The 20977-nt window shown below is 40.0% G+C and overlaps 1 protein-coding gene across 5 annotated transcripts in view; it reads right to left on the minus strand.

The window, feature by feature from the left end:
• ngef (neuronal guanine nucleotide exchange factor) overlaps positions 1-20977 on the minus strand; it is a 63842-nt gene that overhangs the window by 14780 nt on the left and 28085 nt on the right. For all 5 annotated transcript variants that reach the window (XM_052017756.1, XM_052017755.1, XM_052017758.1 and 2 more), the window contains 8 exons: positions 16281-16561; positions 14185-14345; positions 9130-9282; positions 6926-7055; positions 6138-6212; positions 2461-2550; positions 1667-1830; positions 424-582 (listed from right to left, as the gene is read on the minus strand). In XM_052017756.1, coding sequence (XP_051873716.1) covers positions 424-582; positions 1667-1830; positions 2461-2550; positions 6138-6212; positions 6926-7055; positions 9130-9282; positions 14185-14345; positions 16281-16561 — 1213 coding nt within the window. The remainder of the gene's footprint in view (positions 1-423; positions 583-1666; positions 1831-2460; positions 2551-6137; positions 6213-6925; positions 7056-9129; positions 9283-14184; positions 14346-16280; positions 16562-20977) is intronic.

Consider the following 20977-nt stretch of genomic DNA (forward strand, 5'->3'; position numbering starts at 1 on the left):
GCCGAATATGTCACAATCCACAAGCTGGTGTGAAAGAATTCAAGTTGTACATTCTTGTCTGATAAGCCTTGTAGGTAGAATGATCTATATCCCATCATTATATGCATACAGCTTTATAAAATCCATCATTTGGCTAATAAATGGAAGAGTTAAAAGGAAAGGAACAGTTCAAACCCTGAAACAAGATAAAGTGTTGGAAGTACAAATGAAAGATCTTTCATTATGATGATTAAGATCATGCTAAATATTAGCTTGTTTATTCTTTCTGCAGTTTGCACTCCTATGATTTGTGAGAATAATTTGGCAAGTGGATTTGTTGGAATCAATCTCCTGCTTAAGTTTTTGTAGTAGTGTGAACTCTGATGCATATTACCAAACTTTTTTTTATTATTTCAGAGCCCTTCTCCATATTGAGACACTTACAGTGACTTTGCTTTCAGCATATATTGAATCTCCCGGTCATTACTATTCTCCAAGAGTCGTAGGGTGAAGACATTTGCTAGTGCCTGACCTTGGTCTTCCAGCTCTTGAACTCGAAGAAGACCTCGAAGTGCATAGTCAAACACTTCATATCTGTCACCGCTAGAAAGGAGAGATATCACAGTTAAGAACATCTATGCTGAATAATGTAGAAAAGAAGTTCAACAGGAATCACACAATAACTCATCTACTATTTAAATACAATTCATTATCAGCATGAGATAACACAGACCTGTTCCTCTGTAATGATAATAGGAGATCTAAACTCAAGTCATCAAAATTCACTGCCTTGTGTTTTTTTAATCACCTTGCATAGTAGTTAAAGCTGCATCTCAAGGTATTCCATTGCTCCAATTCCTTCAGGACTATCAGTGACATTTTGGGATTCATGTTCCACTTCCACAATAGGCCACAATGGCAAAGGAAAACTTATCCTTTAGTTTTTGTCCAGATATATATATTATGGTAAAGAATGTTAGCATAATTTTCTCATTTTAGGCAACTAGTGTCAGCAACAACCAGTCAAAAATTAGATATACAGCCAGATGTAGTGTGAAGCTGCATCTGATTTGTTCCAACAGGGTAGCTCAGAAGATATATCTGACTGGGTCAGAATTATACCTTTCCTGTTTCCCATCTTCTGGACACCTTTTGTTAAACTGCTAATTAGCACAGAATTTACACAAAATGCTGGAGGAACTCAGCAGGTCAGGTGGCATCCATGGAGGGAAATAAACAGTTAATGTTTCGGGTCGAGACCCTTCATCAGTCCCGTTGAAGGGTCTCAACCCGAAATATCGACTGTTTATTTCCGTCCATAGATGCTGCCTGACCTGCTGAGTTCCTCCAGCACTTTGTGTGTGTTGCTCTAGATTCCAGCATCTGCAGAATCTCCTGTGTCTGTAGCACAGAATTTAGACCAGTTTTATGCTGAAGGTCCATTTATATAAACACTGCATCACATTCATGACTCAATGCCCCCACAAACCAGAAATTCTAGATAATACAGCAGCTAGAAATTTCAGATTTCAAAATGAAGCAATAATATAGAACAAGATCAACAATTCTTCAATGATTCTTATTGGATGTACAAGTTTTAAAACCTATCCATTACCTACAGCCACACATAAATGGACTTAATTCCTCCATATTTCTGATACCTTTAATGGTTTTTCCAAGGACTTACTAGGATTGTTTCCTGGTTATTAGAAAAAGGTCATTGAACAAAATCAGGTAGACCGGCTTGAACAATTTCTTCTTCCGAAATGTTCGCGTTGCTTTCTGTCCAGACATTTGTTCAAGTTCACCTTCCTTCAGCAGCCACCGAGAATGGGAGATGATTGGCACAGACTGGGAAAGACACAGGTTTAAATTAGGTGCAATCTTTGGCAGTAATAAAGTAGGCGAGGACTTACATAGAAACTGCTGAAAAAATCCTTAAAAATGTGAATTAATAGGTGAAAGTTGTATTCTGCACAAGTTACAATTAGCAAATTCCTTTACTTATTATAACAAACAATATTTAAAACTTCCAACGGAAAAAGTTTAGCTTTATACCAAGTTGAAGGACAGCTTTTACCCTACTGTCATAAGAATCTTCAATGGACCTCTTGTATGATAAGACAGACTCTTGTCCTCACAGTCTACCTCATCATGGCCTTGCCCCTTATTGTCTACCTGCACTGCACTTTCTCTGTAGCTGTAACATTTTATTCTGAATTCTATTATTGCTTTTCCCTTGTACTACCTCAATTTAACTGATATCATGAAATGATCTGTATGGATGGAATGCAAAACAAAGTTTTTCACTGTACCTCGGTACATGTGACAATAATAAACCAATTTAGTTTCTTTTTTACCTTACAATTTTCTTTCTCTATGTTGTTTCTCTGGTTTACTCATTACATTCTGTTCTGAAGAAGTTTTGGTTTACTCACCATGAGATGCAGACTTCTTTATTAAATATTTTTCTGTACATACCTTGACTTTAAATTCCAGTTTCTTCTCAAAATTGATCAGCTGTTCAGTTCTGCTCATTTTTTTCACACGTTCACTACACTCTTTGATAATCTTCAACAAAAGAAAAGACCATTCTTAATAGCAGACAAATTTTTGTAGTCAATGCATCTTTAGATGATCAAGCATAAAAAAAACCCAGAGTATCAATGTTCTGTGATCATTTTTTTTGTCACTGCTAACTAGTTTAATATTCAATTATGAATGAAATGACTGTTTGATTTATGATCATCATTAAATAATTATATGGAAATGGCAAGATTTACTTGGCAGGTGCCACAGTTCGGAAACAATGATGCTTGATGTAGCTGCTGCTGCCTTGGTTCCCGCAGATGAAATTTTCTTAGAGGTACAATACTCTAGTTGGCCTACCAAATGATTAGCATGCTTATACACTAAGCCTTTGTTATTTATGAAGGAAAAGGGTACTGGCTCACCACATATAACAAAAAATACATAGGTGGCACTGAGGCCTCTGGTAATGACACTAACGCTGCAATGATATACAGCAGTTATTCCCTTCAGGGATATAACAATTCTATGTCAGTTTCAGCTTGTTAAAAAAGCTGAAATACACAAACATTTCAGACCTCAGGCTCTGCCCACACTCCTGGTCCTGGCACAAAACTGCCCTCATTGTTGACTGCTGGTGTTCCTAACCGTGGCCACTCTACGATTATTGATATTTCTCTGCTTGCCAGCACAAGGCATCAAAATCAATCCATCTCATGGAAAACTGGATTCACCAGACATCATAGGAGAGGGGTCTGGAGAAACGCACTATACTTACCAGCAGTCCCAGTAATACTCAGCTGACCTCACAAATGCACGGATCCATGGATAGTAAGTCAATGGATGACAAGTACTTGGTGTACTATAGATAAAAGTAGAATGATGCCACACAGGAAGGGTTTCCATTTCAAATAAGAATCCCACATTTGTAACAGTTTCTTGTTTAACTGAACTATTTCTGCAAGAATTAGAAAATCCTTGGAGAAGACATAGATATGCTTTCAACTGATTTCTTGTCATTACAATAGTTGCATGTATTTGGTGAGATGGTTACATAAAGGGTCCATAACTTTGCAAATTTTACTTATTTAAATACCTGATGGATCTCCTGCCTGATATGGATATTAAAAAAGCTCAACATACAATGGGTTTTTAAAATGATATGTTTTTTTTGTTTCAATGTCAGCCCTGTTTTTCCATTTATGTTTCTTTAAATATTTCCACCATTAATATTTTGCTGAATTTTTGGAATTATACGTCAAGTACTAGAAGACATGCATTTAAGGTGAGAGGGTGAAAATTTAAAGGAAATGTGCGGGTCAAGTTTTTGTTTACACAGAGTGTGGTAGGTGTCTGGAACAGGCTGCCAGGGTAATGGTGGAAGCAGATATGATAGAGGCATTTAAGAGGCTATTAGATAGACACATGAATGTGCAGAGAATGGAGGGATATGGATCATGTGCAGGCAGAAGTGATTTAGTTCAATTCAACATAGTGTTCAGTGCAGACATCATGGGCCAAAGGGCCTTTTCTTGTGCTGAACTGTTCTATGTTCTATTATTGTGGGACTCCTTTTGTTTATTGGTTATTGGAAATATCATACAGAAAAGAAAACATTTTTGCCCACTTACTAATTGGAAAGTGACTGTAAGTAATTAATCCACACCACTCCAGTGGAGCAAAAAGAGGATGAACAAAAAGGAATCCACTAACAACTTATAAAGGAATGCATTGAGTCACAAAGCAATGAATCATTGCACTGCAAAAGCCAGAAACAGCCCCTCCTCATTACGATTTCACTAAACATCAACACTTTGCCAAGCATGAAACAGGGCGATGGTATATTGTGGCACTTGGTCACTTAGCTACAGACTTGATTTTCTTCCTGTGTGTTTAATATGGAAACCACCAGCTGTTGTCAAGCAATATTACCTAAACAGACTCATACAGGGTAAAGTGAACATTAAAATAATCAGCAATTCAAAAGCAACAAAAAATTGCAGAAGCTGGAAAATACTGGAGATATTCAGCAGGACAGGCAGCATCTGTGGAGAAAGAAAGAGTTAATGATACTGGTCGATGACCTTCCATTCGAACTGAAGAGGGTTAAGAATCAAATATGTCTTTAAGGTGCTGAGAAGATGGAGAAAGGAATGGAGTGTCTGTGACAGGGTAGAAACCAAGAGCAACTGAATGACACAAGTGGTGGTGATGTCAGCTGAGAGAGGGTGGTAAAGGCTTGCTAGTCACAACTGGTCTGCCTGTAGGTGGAAGGAGATGAATGAGAACAGAGAGAGAGAGAGAATAAAAAGGATGAATGGATCTGTGAAAAGTAAAGCACAGCAGATGCTAGAAATCTGAAAGACAAAAATGATCTGACCTACTTATCCATTTCTGATGAAAGGTCATCAACCTCCATAAATGCTGCCTGACTGCTGGGTATTTCTAGTATTCTCTGTTTTTATTTCAGATTTATGACATCTATCTCACAGTTCCTGTATGGATCTTTTTGTATATTCTCTCCTTCTTTGCTCTCATCCATTTATTTTATTTACATCTCCTCCAGACAGATCAGCTTGATTAGTGAACCCCAATCACCCTCTCTCATCTACCAGCACCACTATTAATGTCATTGTCTCTCTTGCCCTCCAATCTATTGTAAATTTTGCCTTTGTCCTCTCCATACTTCCTCCTTCTCTACAACTTAAAACATCTTTGATTTCTGCCTTTTCCCAGTTCTTTTGAAAGGTCATTAAACTGAGATGTAATTGTTTTTCTCTCTCCACAGATGTTGTCAGACCTTATTATTATTTCCAACTTTCTCTGATTTTAATTAAAATTCACACTTTAACCAAAATTTTTATCTTCCTTTCTGACCATTTGTCTTTAAGCTAATGTGTCTATGTAAATATATGGATTAAAGGGTCATTTAGATGCAATTTTTCCCACTTCCCTTTTCTCTTCTCTGAGCTTTCATCATCAAATATCACACATGATCACGGTAGTAGTGGTTAGCGTAACGCTATTACAGCGCCAGTGACCCAGGTTCAATTCCGGCCACTGTCTGTAAGGTGTTTGTATGTTCTCCCCATGTCTGCATGGGTTTCCTCCAGGTGATCCGGTTTCCTCCCACATTCCAAAGACGTACAGGTTAGGAAGTTGTGGGCATGCTATGTTGGCACCGGAAGCATGGCGACACTTGCCGGGTACCCCCAGAACACTCTTACGCAAAAAAAGATGCATTTCACTGTGTGTTTCAATGTACATTTGACTAATAAAGAAATTTTATCTTAAGTAGTCAGAGGTAAACGGCGCACAAGTCGGAATCTAATTGAAAGAACATCTCTGTATGTTGTCATGGTTCTTTGTAATATATTGTGATCCCTCTGTCACATACAAAAACACTATGCAACAGTAATCAAGAATGCTGAATACTTGCATGGAAGATGTAACAAAGGTAAAGATGGAAAAGAGGAAAAACGCAACAGAAACAGTGGAATCCATTGAAATGAGTATCAGGAGGTTTGTACAAAAAAACAGGGCAATGTTGTTTGTACTACATTATTACCACGACGATGGAGTGAGCAAAGGAGGTTAACTTAAAATGTTAAGAGAGGTTAATCTTTTACCTTTTCAAGTTCTTGATGTGCCCTCACGGCTGTACTTTCTCTCTTTGACTCTTCCTCAGCTATTTTCAAGATATTCTGATGAACAAAATTGCATTCAGAGATATAAACCACTTAGCAGCAGATTCTTAAAAAATTTGTTGATTTGTATTTTTCTTGAACAAATACCACATCTCTGTGGGGCAAAGAAGAAACTAAGTAAAAGGCTCCACGTGTCCTGCATTTTCTCCCAGAGCAGGGAGGCAGTGACAGCATTTTAAAGTTAAGAAGGAATGAGCCTCATTCAACCACAATAAGTGATAGTAACGTAATAGTTAGCCTTGTTGGGAATAATTCTCAGATACTTAAGTGGTTTCAGTTCACAGGACAAATCAAAATTAAGTTAATTATTTTTTTAAAGATGCAATTTCTTGTCTATAGTTTTTAGGAACATGAAACAATCCCTTTCAAAGTGAGTGATCTATTAAGTAAGTTTTAGGTGGCAAAATATTCACATTATATCCAACTGAGCCCTTGTGTGAAAGAAAACCCTTATTAAACAAGTTAAAAATAAATATACTATTTTCAATGGTTGAGAAATATTTACACATTCATAACATTTAATAGCTTTTTGTTAAATTACATTTTACTGTGCAGTATAGAAGTGGAGAGGTACTTGACCCAATCCAGCAATTTGGAGTAATGCATTATTGATGTCCCATGAAATGTATGATTACCTTCATCATATGAAGTAATGATCACTATACTAATAGGCAATAAAATATTTCCATAGGATATTCTTGGATCGTTACCTGTACCAGTAGTTTTAAACGTGTTATCCTTTGAAAAGGCAGGATGAGAAATGAGGGAAAGGGCAGCCCTCTACATTTGGGATCCTTCTCGAGCTCAGCCATCACATTACGGAACTGAAGGCTATTTTCCCTTTGAAAAGAAAGTGCAGTGTCAAGGGGTTGAATTTTAACTCCCAAAGCAGTCGTTGGCATCATGCCAGAGGTTAATCTGCAAAACCTATGGCACAGAACTTCAACCTGCCCCAAATATGCCCACTTTGGGTTTTAATGGAGGTAAACTGAAAGGTAAGTGGCTAATCCAGTCTCAGGAAGCGGGCTTGCAATTTGAATATTATGCACTGTTTTCTTTTGAAAACCGTTACATTGTGGCCCACTGGTAACTCGACCCTCAGGGATTAGGAAGCCTGAAAATTGAAAGGAGGTGAGGAAGGCTACACTTGTAAGGTTTTCACAAGTTTTGCAACACTATGTGTAGGCCAAGAAGAGCAGGAGTGTTTCCTCCGGATCAAACACTCTTCCTGTAAAACATACTCTTGCTCAGCCACTTTCTGCCCAACTACCATATGTTCCTTCCAACAATCGAGTCTCTCTCCAGGCAGCAGGGCATCCTCAATTAATCATTCCTTTCTATGATCTGACTTCTATTGTCCCCACTACCCCCCGACCCCCCACCACCACCTCTACCTCATCACAATATGTACCTTCAGTACTCCACAGCACCCCTCATCCACAATCTCACCTATTTACCAACACTTGCAGGCTTCTTTATAAACTGCTGAAGCAGGGTTTCTGCCTAAAGGATCTCAGATCAGTCATTAGGTTGCCATTGAAAGGAACCTTGCAGTTACGTTTAGCAGGACATTAAGGAAACCTGTTCTTCTAGGTTTTATATCAAAGCAGCCACCCTGCCACCACCTCCACAACTCTGCAAACCAAACCTTCTATCCCAACACTACCTCTTTACAATATTTACCTCTAGGTTAAAACCAAGGTAACAGCTCTGTAAAATGATAATCAATGCTTGTATGAATTTCAACAATATCCTGTAAATTCTTTTATTCATCCAATGCCCTAAAAATCTCAAGATTTTGTTTCCTTAATATTTATCCCCAAACACTTCTAAATGTTATGCACATGCTCAATCACCCAGATGGTGTTTAAGGACAGATGGTGCTAGAGGTCAGGCAGAAGATCTGGAGATAAGGGGAACAAAAATCATTTGAAGCACAGGGGACCATTTCATGCACTGCACTATAAACAAAGGCATAAAGAGAGTTTACCAGCAGCATGCATTCTCTCTGGAACCTTTTTTGGATTCTAATTAAAGAGTGACTCCATGAACTTCAGCATTTACAAAAATAATTTGTACGTGGATTCATTGTATACAGGATTTTGATTTTTAAATGCGCCAATTTAAAATGTTTCATGAAATTGAGAATCGTCCAGGTGCACATCCCAAGGATTCTTTCCTCGTTGACAATATTCTAACCAAGTAAAACAATGTTCATGGCTTTGTCAGAACTACCATCATTTACAAAAGAAATGCAAAATGTCACTTCATGCAATTTGAGAAAATAAGTAGTAGTCCAAATGCTAGAAATTTGAAATAAAATTAGTAAAATGCTGAAAAGGTTAAGTAGGTCCGACTCTGTCTGTGGACAGAGAATGATTAATGTTAATGTTTCATGTCTTTCAGATCATTAATCCTTCACATCATTAGGTATATTTGAGGTGGAGATGGATAACTATCTGAAAGATCAAGGAATTGAGGGTTTTGGGGAACTAGCACATAAGAGGAATTGAGGTCAGCAGAGAACAGCCATGATTATATAAAATGGCGGAGCAGGTCTGAGAAGCTGAGTGGCCCTCTCCTGCTCCTACTTTCTAATGTTCTTGTGTCTTATAACCCTTCATCAGAACCAGCTCCAGTGAAGAGTTGTAAGAGCTAAGTCTTTATCTCCTTTCTCCAGATGTTGCCTGATCTGTTGCGTGTTTAGAAAAAAACATTTTTGTTTGAAATTCAGATTTGTTTCCTCAAACTTAACACCAGAAAATGTTATACATGTAGGTGAGAAAGAGTTATTTTTAGGCTTGGTAGCACGTTTAGTCAGACATGTGTCCAGGCATTAACACACACACAAATGCACTAGAATAAATATTGCTCTGCTCTCCCTTTCAGACAGAGAAACAACAGCAAAGCATACATTGATCGTCGATAGGCAGCCTCCTGATAGCTCTGGTTTGTGACGTATGGGATGTAGACGTTAAAGTAGCCAACTGTGTGTTCGTACACTATATCACAGACATCCGAGATAACAATGTCTTCCTCCACACGGTGCTCCAGGTCCCGAAAGAATCTGAAAGTAATAAAAAAAACGATACAGTAACATCTGCTGATTATTAACAAAACTGTCTAATAATGTGTACTGATAAAGATTTTAAATTGAGATAACTACACTTTTGTAGGTATTTGCTTTTTGACATTTGTTCTCATGTTTTATATTTTAGAACTGTGAGCTGGGAATTCCTTTGGACAGTTATATTGCTGGAAGAGCTCAACATGAAAAGAACAAAACTCAAAAGCAAGGCAAAATTGTGAAATACCTGGAGGAGAACAGAATTATCTCCCTTTATAAATACATTAGGAATTTCTTTTATGTTCATTACAGTGCTGTGGGAGTTGCCGGCAAGGCAAGCATTCATTACCATTCCCTCAATCCTCCTTGAACTGCTACAGTCCATCTAGAGAAGAAGTAATGTTGGGCAGGAAGTTTCAGGATTTTGACCCAGCAATGATGAAGGAGCAAAAATAAATTTTCAAGCCAGGATCATGTGCAACATCATGGGGAACTTGCAGGTGGTAGTATTCTAAAACATTGGATGCCTTGGTCCCAGGAGATCAAAGTTGTAGGTTTGGGTGGTGATACGGAAGAAGCCTTGGTAAGTACCTGGAGCACACTGAAAGCAGCATGTTGTGAACAGAACTGAGCAATTCCATAATCTATGGATCCTCTTCAATCCTGCCTTATCTAGTTATTAACTTGTGGACAAGAGAAGGCTCCAAGAACTTCCCCATCCTCAAAAGGTTGAGCCCAGCACATTAAGTCCAAAGACAAGAATGATGGATTTGCAATCACCTTCAGTAGTGCTCTAGACTTCTGCTCCAGAACTAACCCACCTCTAGTCAAACTGTTCAATGCAGCTACAATTCTGGCATCTATCCAGCAATTGTCAATCACATTGGTTGGTTTGGAGTCACACTGTCAATAACATTGGTTGGTTTGGAGTCACATGAGGCCAGATTGTGTAAGGATGGCAGATTTCTGTACCTGAAAGACTTTAGCCTGAGTTTCATGAGCATAATTAGTTATAGCATATTTTTGTTACAAATGGTTACTTAATGAATTTAAATTTCTCAGCTGTCATGGTTTTGACTCAATAATTCAGGCCTCTATATTTTTGTGCTGTAACTTAACCACTGGGCTACCATATCCCTGTGGTTAAGTGAATGGCTCACTTTCTGACTCCACTATCTAGTCAGGAGTGTGATATAATACTCTCTACTTGCCTAGGTGGATGCAGCTCCATCAAAATTCAAAATGCTCAACATTATCCAAAACAAAGCAGCCTGCTTGATTGGTAACCCACTCACCAATTCAGCTGTTCAGTCTCTCCACCACTGGCACAACATGAGCAGAGGTCCAGTCTGCTTCATTCACACAAGAGTTACAAGCTGAATTGAACTTTGTGCAATCGTCTGCATACATCCCCAAATCTGACCTTACAATGGAAGGAAGGATTACAATAGCAGTAAGGATATGGAGGAGCAGATCGGGAGGCAGATTTTGGAAAGGTGCAAAAATAACAGGGTTGTTATCATGGGAGACTTCAACTTCCCAAATATTGATTGGCACCTGCTTAGTACCAAAGGTTTAGACAGGGCAGAGTTTGTTAAGTGTGTCCAAGGCAGATTCCTGTCACAGTATGTTGACAGGCCGACTAGAGGGAATGCCATATTAGATCTAGTATTAGGTGATGAACCAGGTCAGGTGACAGATCTCTCAGTGGGTGAGCATTTGGGGGACAGTGACCACCGCCCCTAACCTTTAGCATTGTCATGGACAAGGAGAGGAGCAAAGAGGACAGGAAAATATTTAATTGCAGAACGGCAAATTATGAAGCTATAAGGCTAGAACTTGCGAGTGTGAATTGGGATGACATTTTTGAAGGGAAATGTACTATGGAGATGTGATCGTTGTTCGGGGATCTCTCGCAGGATGTTAGGGATAAATTTGTACTGGTGAGGCAGAGAAAGAATGGCAGGGTGAAGGAACCATGGGTGACCAGAGAGGTGGAACATCTAGTTAGGAGGAAGAAGGCAGCATACATAAGATATAGGCAGCAAAGATCAGATAGATCTCGAGGAATATAGGGTAGCAAGGAAGGAACTTAAGAAGGGGCTGAGGAGAACAAGAAGGGGACATAAAAAGGCCTTGGCGAGTAGGGTTAAGGAAAACCCCAAGGCATTTTTCACTTATGTGAAGAGCAGAAGGATGACAGGAGTAAAGGTAGGACCGATTAGGGATAAAGGTGGGAAGATGTGCCTGGAAGCTGTGGAAGTGGGTGAGGTCCTCAATGAATACTTCTCTTCAGTATCCACCAAGGAGAGGGGCCTTGATGACGCTGAGGTCAGTGTTGGTAAGGGTAATGTTCTAGAGCACGTTGATATCAAGAGAGAGGATGTGTTGGAGCTGTTAGAAAATCTTAGGACAGATAAGTCCCCAGGGCCTGACGGAATATTCCCCAAGCTGCTCCACGAGGTGAGAGAGGAGATTGCTGAACCGTTGACTAGGATCTTTGAATCCTCATTGTCCACGGGAATGGTACCAGAGGATTGCAGGGTGATGAATGTTGTCCCCTTATTCAAGAAGGGTTGTAGGGATAGTCCAGGGAATTACAGACCAGTGAGCCTTACGTCTGTGGTGGGCAAGCTGTTGGAAAAGATTCTTAGAGATAGGATCTATGGGCATTTGGGGAATCATGGTCTGATCAGGGACTGCCAGCATGGCTTTGTGAAGGGCAGATTATGTCTCACAAGCCTGATAGTGTTCTTTGAAGAGGTGACCAGACAGATTGATGAGGGTAGTGCAGTAGATGTGGTCTACATGGATTTTAGTAAGGCATTCGACAAGGTTCCTAATGGTAGGCTTCTTCAGAAGGTCAGAGGCCATGGGATCCAGGGACGCTTGGCCATGTGGATTCAGAATTGGCTTGCCTGTAGAAAGCAGAGGGTTGTGGTGGAGGGAATGCATTCAGATTGGAGGGCTGTGACTCAGGTCCCAGAACCGATCCTTGTGGGACACTGCTTTTTGTGATATTTATTAATGACTTGGATGAGGGGGTAGAAGGGTGGGCTGGCAATTTTGCAGATGACACAAAGGTTTGTGGTGTTGTGGATAGTGTAGAGGATTGTCGAAGATTGCAGAGGGACATTGATAGGATGCAGAGCTGGGCTGAGAAGTAGCAGATGGAGTTCAATCCGGAGAAGTGTGAGGTGGTACACTTTGGAAGGATAAACTCCAAGGCAGAGTACAAAGTTAATGGCAGGATTCTGGGTAGTGTGGAGGAGCAGAGGGATCTGGGGGTCCATATCCACAGATCCCTGAAAGGTGCCTCACAGGTGGATAGTGTAGTTAAGAAAGCTTATGGGATGTTAGCTTTCATAAGTTGAGGGATCGAGTTTAAGAGCCATGAGGTAATGATGTAGCTCTACAAAACTCTGGTTAGACCACACTTGGAGTACTGTATCCAGTTCTGGTCGCCTCATTATTGGAAGGATGTGGAGGCGTTGGAAAGGGTGCAGAGGAGATTTACCAGGATGCCGTCTGGTTTAGAAAATATGCATTATGAGGAGAGACTAAGGGAACTAGGGCTTTACTCTTTGGAGAGAAGGGGGATGAGGAGACGACAGAGGTGTACAAAATATTAAAAGGAATAGATGGAGTGGACAGCCAGCACCTCTTTCCCAGGGCACCAATGCTCAATACAAGAGGGCATGGCTTTAAAGTAATGGGTAGGAAGTTCAAAGGAGATATCAGAGGAAGTTTTTTTTTACCTAGAGAGTGGTAGATGCGTGGAATGCACTGCCTGGGGTGGTGGTGGAGGCAGGTACATTGGTCAATTTCAAGAGATTACTAGATAAGCATATGGAGGAATTTAAAATAGAGGGATATGTGGGAGGAACAGGTTAGTCTTAGGTGAGGTTTAAAGGTTGGCACAACATTGTGGGCTGAAGGGCCTGTATTGTGCTGTACTGTTCTATGTTTTATATTCTATGAAGGCCATCAATGAAGCAACTGAAGATGGTTGGGTCTAGGATACTGCCCTGAGAAACTCCTGTAGTCATATCCAGGTGCTCAGATGATAAACTTCCAACAACTTACTGCCTAAATGGGTGGTAGAGGCAGAAACCTTCATCACATTTTATAAGTACTTGGATTGCAGAGCCAATAACCTAGCGCTGGAAGATGGGATTCAGCTGGAGAGGATTTTTGGCACAGACACAATGGGACAAATGGCCTTGTTCTACATCCCAAATTGTCCATGATTTACCCAGAGCACATTTTCTGCCCGTTTCTCTTAGTACTGTTTCCAAGTAGCGTTCAGTAATGGAGAAGTACTGATTGTTCAGCTGAGGGAAGACTGTAAATGGCAACCAGTTTTTTGCTGTGAAAAGTCATGGGTTCTGATGTCAATCTGCGAACTCCTGATATCTGTGTACCAATTATTTAATTAATCGAATTTAATTTCCCAGCTGTTGTGGTAGGATTTGAACTCATGTCTCCGGGTCATTAATCCAAATCTCTGCATCACTAATCCTGCAATTTAACCTCTAAACTATCATTCCCAGGTAATTCCTATATAACTCCCTTCACAACTTTACCCCGGCCAATTATAATATTTCTGAGCTGCGGGTTGTGCAGCAGCTGATCAGTACACAGCAGGATCCCACAAATAACAACTCAGTCCCCAGGTAATCTGTATAAATTTGGAGACTGGTGGATCTCTATTAACCAGGACAGAGATAAATCTTTGAATTACTTCAAAATCTATCAAGGGTTAACTCTCAGATATGAAGTTAAAATGGGATCAACTGTTCAAAATATGGTTTATCCATGATAAAACATTTCCCTAAAAATGAAATCAATGAAACTCTTTGCCAAGTCATAGGTTTAAAAGACTTGGTGTCCCTCACTTACCTTTCACTAGCTGCTTTAATATCAAGGATGTTGGAGAAAATATGATGTTTCTCAATGGGACTGAGTATTTCACTGAGTTGCTCAGATTTCATGAAGTGGAAAACCAAGATCTCCAGACTCTTGTAGTAAGAAGCTTCAGATGTGACAAGTTCAAACATCGCCTAAAGAAAATGTTGAGTGATAAAATTTAGTTCAGTGTACTCTTAAAATATTTGCAATGAATAGGAATGTCATGCCAAATTTTAATATTGGTTTTCTCCTTTTAGCTGCTGTATGCTACATATAAATATTTCCTTATTTTAGAAATATTTCACCAAATAAATACACAAGATCCCACTTTAATTGTGTACCTGGATCCTATATAATGATTACAATGGGTATGCATGGTCATCTTTAGAGCATGTATATACATAATTCCATCATTTGTACAGTGGAGCATTGGAGCAGTTCATATTTCACAAGGAGGCATTGTCTCAACCTCCTCACCCAGTTTACAAAAGCAGCCGATCTTTTCCTCATTATCAGGAGTGCAAAGCCTTCTCCACTCCACCCACATTTGGAAATACCCCTTTTCTTCCTAATTTAATTCTCATTCCTTACTCTGACTTCTCTTTCATGCTACTGTTTTGTTTATATTTTCAAATACAATGCACACTGTAGCTGAGAATTTCCAAACTAACAGCATGTGTTCAGAGGGATGAGAAACCATCAGATGCACCAGGTAGGTGCTGGGATCAAAAGGGTGGACACTGCTTGCAGTGCGACCACTACACCCAGATTATATTCTCCTGCTTGGTGATCTCAGCATGGGACATTCAGGTTCCTATTGATTTTCATCTGTAAATGTGGACACTCCCATATCAAGTATGCCTACAATATGAATAGTTGACATAAAACTCATTTATTGTGCTGCCATTCTGTGGTGACCTTTGTTCACCTATTGTCATTTATTTTTACATAAACATCATCATCTAACAAACCTCCAGAGTAAGTGGCAGGTTTAACATGTTCTGTTTATAAATGATCAGTATAATCAAAATCTCTACACAATATGTTCCAATGAAGAAAATTATTTTGATTATTTCTATATACCACCACTGTGAAGGGACATTTCTACTTGTTCCCATTTATGTCATGATTTGAAAATTCATGTATATAAAAAAAGAGTTCTCAATTTCAAAGCAAATCGAATAGACCAGCAATTTCTTTCCTTTGTTAGCTGATAAACTCTTAAATCACTATATTTAAATAAAATTAAACATTATTTTAAGGACAGAAATAAAAGTTTTTTTTGGAATTTTAAAAGTAGGAGCGAAGTTAGTAGTGAAGGTGTGGGATATTGCAAAAAAAATGTAAAGAACCCAGAATGGTACAAAACTCAGCTCATCAGATTTGTCCCCAGACAAATTTGTAACAGCATTATGCAGGATCATATTGGATAAATAATTCAAGCCAGTCCAGACCGTTAACTAGACACCACCTGGATTGTACCTTTCTTGGCACTTTTTCAGAATGCAAGGGGCACCTATGCCTTGGGAAGATGGTGGGTAAGCTGCCTTCTTGAACCACTACAGTCCTTCTGGTGAAGGTACTCCCACAATGCTCCCAGGGAGCAAGTTCCAAGATTTAGACCTAGTGACGTTGAAGGAATAGTGACATATTTCCAAGTCAGGGTGGTGTACAAGTGGGAGGGGAATCTTCAGGTGGTGATGTTCCCAGAAGACTGCTGCTCTTGTTCTTTTCATGGTAGAAGTCATGGGTTTGGAGGATGGTTTGAAAGATGCTGTTGGATTATCCTGGATTTCTGTTCTATGAACAATAAAAACTTACCCTTCAAGTTTTGTTTCTGGTATTTTCTATATGATTTATAGGATTAATGGTGTTCCCAGTACAGCCTGATTTTGTTGACCAAAAAAAAGTACCTTTTCAAATGTATAATTTTATTCACTGTTGCAAAACTGGATTTTGTAATTTTGTGAAACTGAAGCAATTAATCCATGGAAGTGTTTTGTAGAATAATCACAGGGATTTTGGAATGAATAACATATTAGAATGTAAAACTACACACAGGCCTTAATTTTATTTGTCTTTCTTACCTCCTGGAGTTTAATTTCCCTGCGACTGAGAGTACTCAACACTGTGCTGTTTCTTACTTTCTCTGTGTTCTGCCATAATTTCATGCCCAGGTTATTTGTAGTCAGACTGAGTTTAACAGGTTGTGATGGCACTTGAGCAGGAATACTGGTGTCAGTTTTTACTTCCTGAGGCTTGGCTTCATTTGCAAACTCTGTCCTGTTCTTTTCAGTGCAATCCTGCATCCGTCTTGTCTCAATTTCTTGATATGTGCTCTTTTCCCGATATTCCTGATACAGAAGTTCTAGGATAAGACAAATTAGTGCCTTAGTATTTTTTTGCATTTGATGCCTCAGACTGACTAGACCTACAAGCATTATGTGTGATATTAACTGGGACCTTTGGCAGTCTGTCAGGAAACAGCAAACAAAGTCTTAGATCTATGTTCTTGATTCACTTTATCTAAGGATGGTTATAATGAATGCTTCAGGATGAATGGAGCCAGATTGTGATTGAATTAGCATTTTTATCCCTATTCCAACATCAAAGAGACTGAAGCATTCAACAGCAACATACATATCCATAGAAATCTGATGGCTTTCAAAGATTGTATTTTCCTATACCTCAAAAGACCCAGTGAAGATGGCACTGAAACATAAAAACTTATTTAGAATGATGCATAATGCAGAATGTGGCTCAAGCTTCTGATCTTAATATGATTGGCTGGTCATCAGTTAACCTTTGCCATCATTAGACTGGAATCAACAGCGACTAAGATCGTTCCCATAGGGAAGTGAAAGAAAACATAATCATTTAGGCCAATTATGTGTGGTTCCCAGCACCCAATTTCATGGCCAAAAACAGATTATTTATTCACCCTTCCGGATGAGTTTCTTTTATTCATTCATGGAAATTGAGCATTGCTAACAAGTGCAGCATTTATTTTCCACCCATTATTTCCACCTGACCCTACCGGCTTTAGCTTGTTAGGCCATTTCAGGGGGCAGCTAAGAGTAAACTATGAGTAGGTGTAGAGTAAGGACAGCAGTTTCCTTCCCTGAAAATTATTAGAGAAGCAACAATCCAGTAATTTCATGGTGACAACAGTTTTTTATTCCAGAATTAATTTATGATGAAATTAAACTCAGTTTAAGGTCTGAGTTAAAGGCTGAATTTTAATCATTTGAATTTGCATTCTCCCAGCTGTCTTGAGGGAGGTTCAAACTCATGTCGTTGGAAAAATTGTCTCAGTCACTGGATGCCCGACTAATACATTAACACCAGTGCTGCCATATTCTACGTGATTTATGTCACTGGGATAACCAATAAAGGAGAAAGGAAAGGCCAAGAAAACACAAACAAAAATAAACACCTCAAGACAAATACTCAGCTCTTCAAGCTCTACTTCCTTTATCGCTAGTAGTACTGCAGTAGAACCAATGAAAACCTGGCCTGGACATGTTGGGCACTGACATTGCTCTGGAGTTACCCTTGGCATAGTGTACACTTGGGAAGGTGCCAGACTTGTGGAGCAGTCACCCTTGGAATGGGACTAAACTTGGGAAAAGTGCTGCTTTGTGGAGGAATTATCTTTGTGGAAGGAGCCTCTGATTAGAAAAGCGGCAAAGGGATCAGTGCAAAAGATAAGGCCGGAGAGAAAGCCCAAATGTTTTTGTTCCCTTGGAAACAATGATCAGGGGAATTCGTCAGCTGACTGGGAAGAAGTTGATGCAGAGCAAACATCAAAGGTACCAGCCTAACTCATAGCCTAGGTGCCATTAGTCAATTTATTAATATATTTTCATAATTTTTTAAGGAAGCCACCCTTCCCCACCCCCTCCACCCTGCCCTCCCAATTGTTAGTGAGGGTCAAGGAAGATGACATCCTCTCTGACCTTGTCACCATCCCCACATATTGCAGCCTGAGTGGGCAAGCACACATCGAAGATTTGCCCCAAATTATACAGTTAACTCCTTGCAATATTTATGCTGTACGACCACCTGCTGACCTCATTTGAAAATGCCAGCTACAAAGGTCTTCAAGCAGGAGATTCCTCCGAGACCCAGGCTTCTGGGCTGAGGTGGCCAAGTCTAGGGTTATCCATCCTCCCAGATTGCAATAGAATCCTCAGAAATTAAAATGTAACCTTCTAAACTACGTTGCAACAAATCTGGGTGGAATATCATGCAGCATTCTCAAACATACTTAGATGTGCTCTGCAACTTTTATATGTCTGAAAACTCCAAGCTTCTCCCAGAGCCAAAATGCTATTTATCCTCTCTCCCAACCACCTTATGATGCAGCAACTTGCTGATGCTAACATTAATTCCATGCTGCCTCATTTTATAACTGCAATCAAATGACGTTGCGTAATGACTATTGGAATATCCCCAACCAAAACTGGCAGCCTTTCATCGCTGCTGTCCTTTATAATTCTGGCATTACGATAATGAAACAACAATTTATTATATGCGTGTGACCTTGGACCTTGAAAGAGTTAGATCCTACAACAGAGGGAAGCCTAATAACTATGCTTGGAAGAGTAGCTTAATGGCTTAAATAAGTAAGCTATCCCTAAGCAGAATGACTTGGTAAGAGACATTTCCCTCTGTAGGCTATTAAACTTTAAGGGATGTCAAAATGTATCTTTTTGAATAAATTGTTACCTAACTTAAACTTTATTTTACTATTTCCCAGTGGACATAGCTGTAAGAAATTAGTGCCGCTGTGGGGTTAGTTTTGGAGTATGGATCAGACCTAGTACCATCTAGCTCAGTATCCAACATAACTTCAGGTCATCCTGAAGTACTTTACACTTAAGGAGGTACATTCCTTATTGTAATGTAGAAAATACAGCAGCCAATTCATGTGCAGTAAGGTCCCACAAACAATAATGAGATAATAAACAGATAATAGGCTTTTATTTTAGTAACTACACGCAAATGTCAGCTTGGATCGTGTGTTCAAATCCTGAGTGGGACTTGGCACAACAACCTCTGACTCAGAGGCAAGAAAGCCACAGTGATGAAATTTTCCCAAAAAGGTTAACTTTAGAAAAATCTAAAAATTACCATGGATTTAAACTACTTGAGGTGAACTTGGTTTGTGTGTGTGTGTGTGTGTGTGTGTGTGTGTGTGTGTGTTTATGTGGTGTGTGTGTGTGTGTTTGTATGTGTACGTGCTTCTATGCAGTATTTGTGTGCTTGTGTGTGCATTTGTGTAGCATGTGTATGTTTGTGTGTTCATATCTGTGTGTGTTTGAGTATATGTGTTTATATAATCTGTGTGTGCATGTGTGGTACCGTGGTGCGTGTGTGCGTGTGTGTGTGTGTGTGTGTGTGTGTGTGTGTGTGTGCACGCGTGCGTGCGCCCCCACACAAAGTGGGCTGCCAAGTGATGTTGGTTCCAACCTCTCTCTGAAATCAGTTATGAAAGTAATGGAGCAGTGCCAACATCCCTATTGGTAATTACCCACACGGAAATTCCAGAGCATGCTTCTAGCTTGAGCTGACAAGGGCATCTTCTGCTCCTGTACTACTGCTCAGGGCAATCCGTGGAGTCTGTGCAGAAGTGGAACACTCACTGCTGGGTGCCTCTGCTGTACTAACTCTGGTAACACCAGCCTTACTCTCCGTGTGCTATCTGGAGTTGGTGCAAGAAGATTTCTCTAGCCATGAATGTGCTGGTGCTGGAGAGGTAGAGAGGCCGGGATCAGCAGATTGTCAGGAGAGCAGTGGGGATTAGAAGTATCCCCAGGAGATGCAACTTCATTACTGCAGAGCCGACTTGTCCCACATCAGCAGTCCAGCTCCAGAAAGAAGCAGAGTTGGGGAGTGGTGGGGAGGCAGTGGGAATAAGTAAATGGTGGCATGGTGGGGTTAAAAAGTGGGGAATGACGTAACATTAACATGTTGATTCTTTATAAATAGGATTGAATAGGAAACCCTCAATTTGCATTGGTCCTAACATGTAAGCAGCTTTGGTAGTGGGATGGGCTTTTGTTTACACAGCTTCCTCTGAGTGTGGATATCTGAGAAGAGAGAATGTCTAAAGGAGCAAACCCTAACAAAAGTCTGGAATAGAGTCCAAAGATGGCAAGGTCAACTTTTCATAAAATCCTGCAACCAAGCAGTTGCCAAATGTAGTGCTCTGCATTCCTTAGGACCCAACAGGGAAGGTTGAGGGGAGGACCCCAATACTCAGTCCCAATGTACTCTGCCCAGATGGTGCCCTGGAAAAGACACTTCTGTTCGCAATGGAAGATTTACTCAGGAAATGGCAATGACAACTGATAAGTCCAATGCAGGGTTGATCACAAAGGCACAAGCTATCAGCCTGCCAAGGCTTCATCTCTTAACTGCGCAACGAGCAGCAATTGTGCATCGTTTTTTTTATAAGTGGAGTTGACACAGACTCATGCCTTTGCTGAACCATTTGCACCCATGTCTGTGCTGGGGTACAAGTTAGCTGGACATCAAACAGTGGAGCAGGTAGCTGGCACATGGACATTTGGTGTGGGACTGGTTTCCACTGAGATATCAACAGAAGATTTGGGACAAAATTTTGCCCCCCATTGGATTGGTACAATTATTGAGCCTGCTAATAAAGGAAAACTTAAGCAAAACACACAACTGAAATTTAGCTTTCTGAAGCACCTAGCACTAATAACTATGTACTATTGTTAATTCACCTCCCACACATTGCCTGGCTCAGTCACTC

Source organism: Pristis pectinata, chromosome 6, assembly GCF_009764475.1.
Source record: "Pristis pectinata isolate sPriPec2 chromosome 6, sPriPec2.1.pri, whole genome shotgun sequence".
NCBI lineage: Eukaryota > Metazoa > Chordata > Chondrichthyes > Rhinopristiformes > Pristidae > Pristis > Pristis pectinata.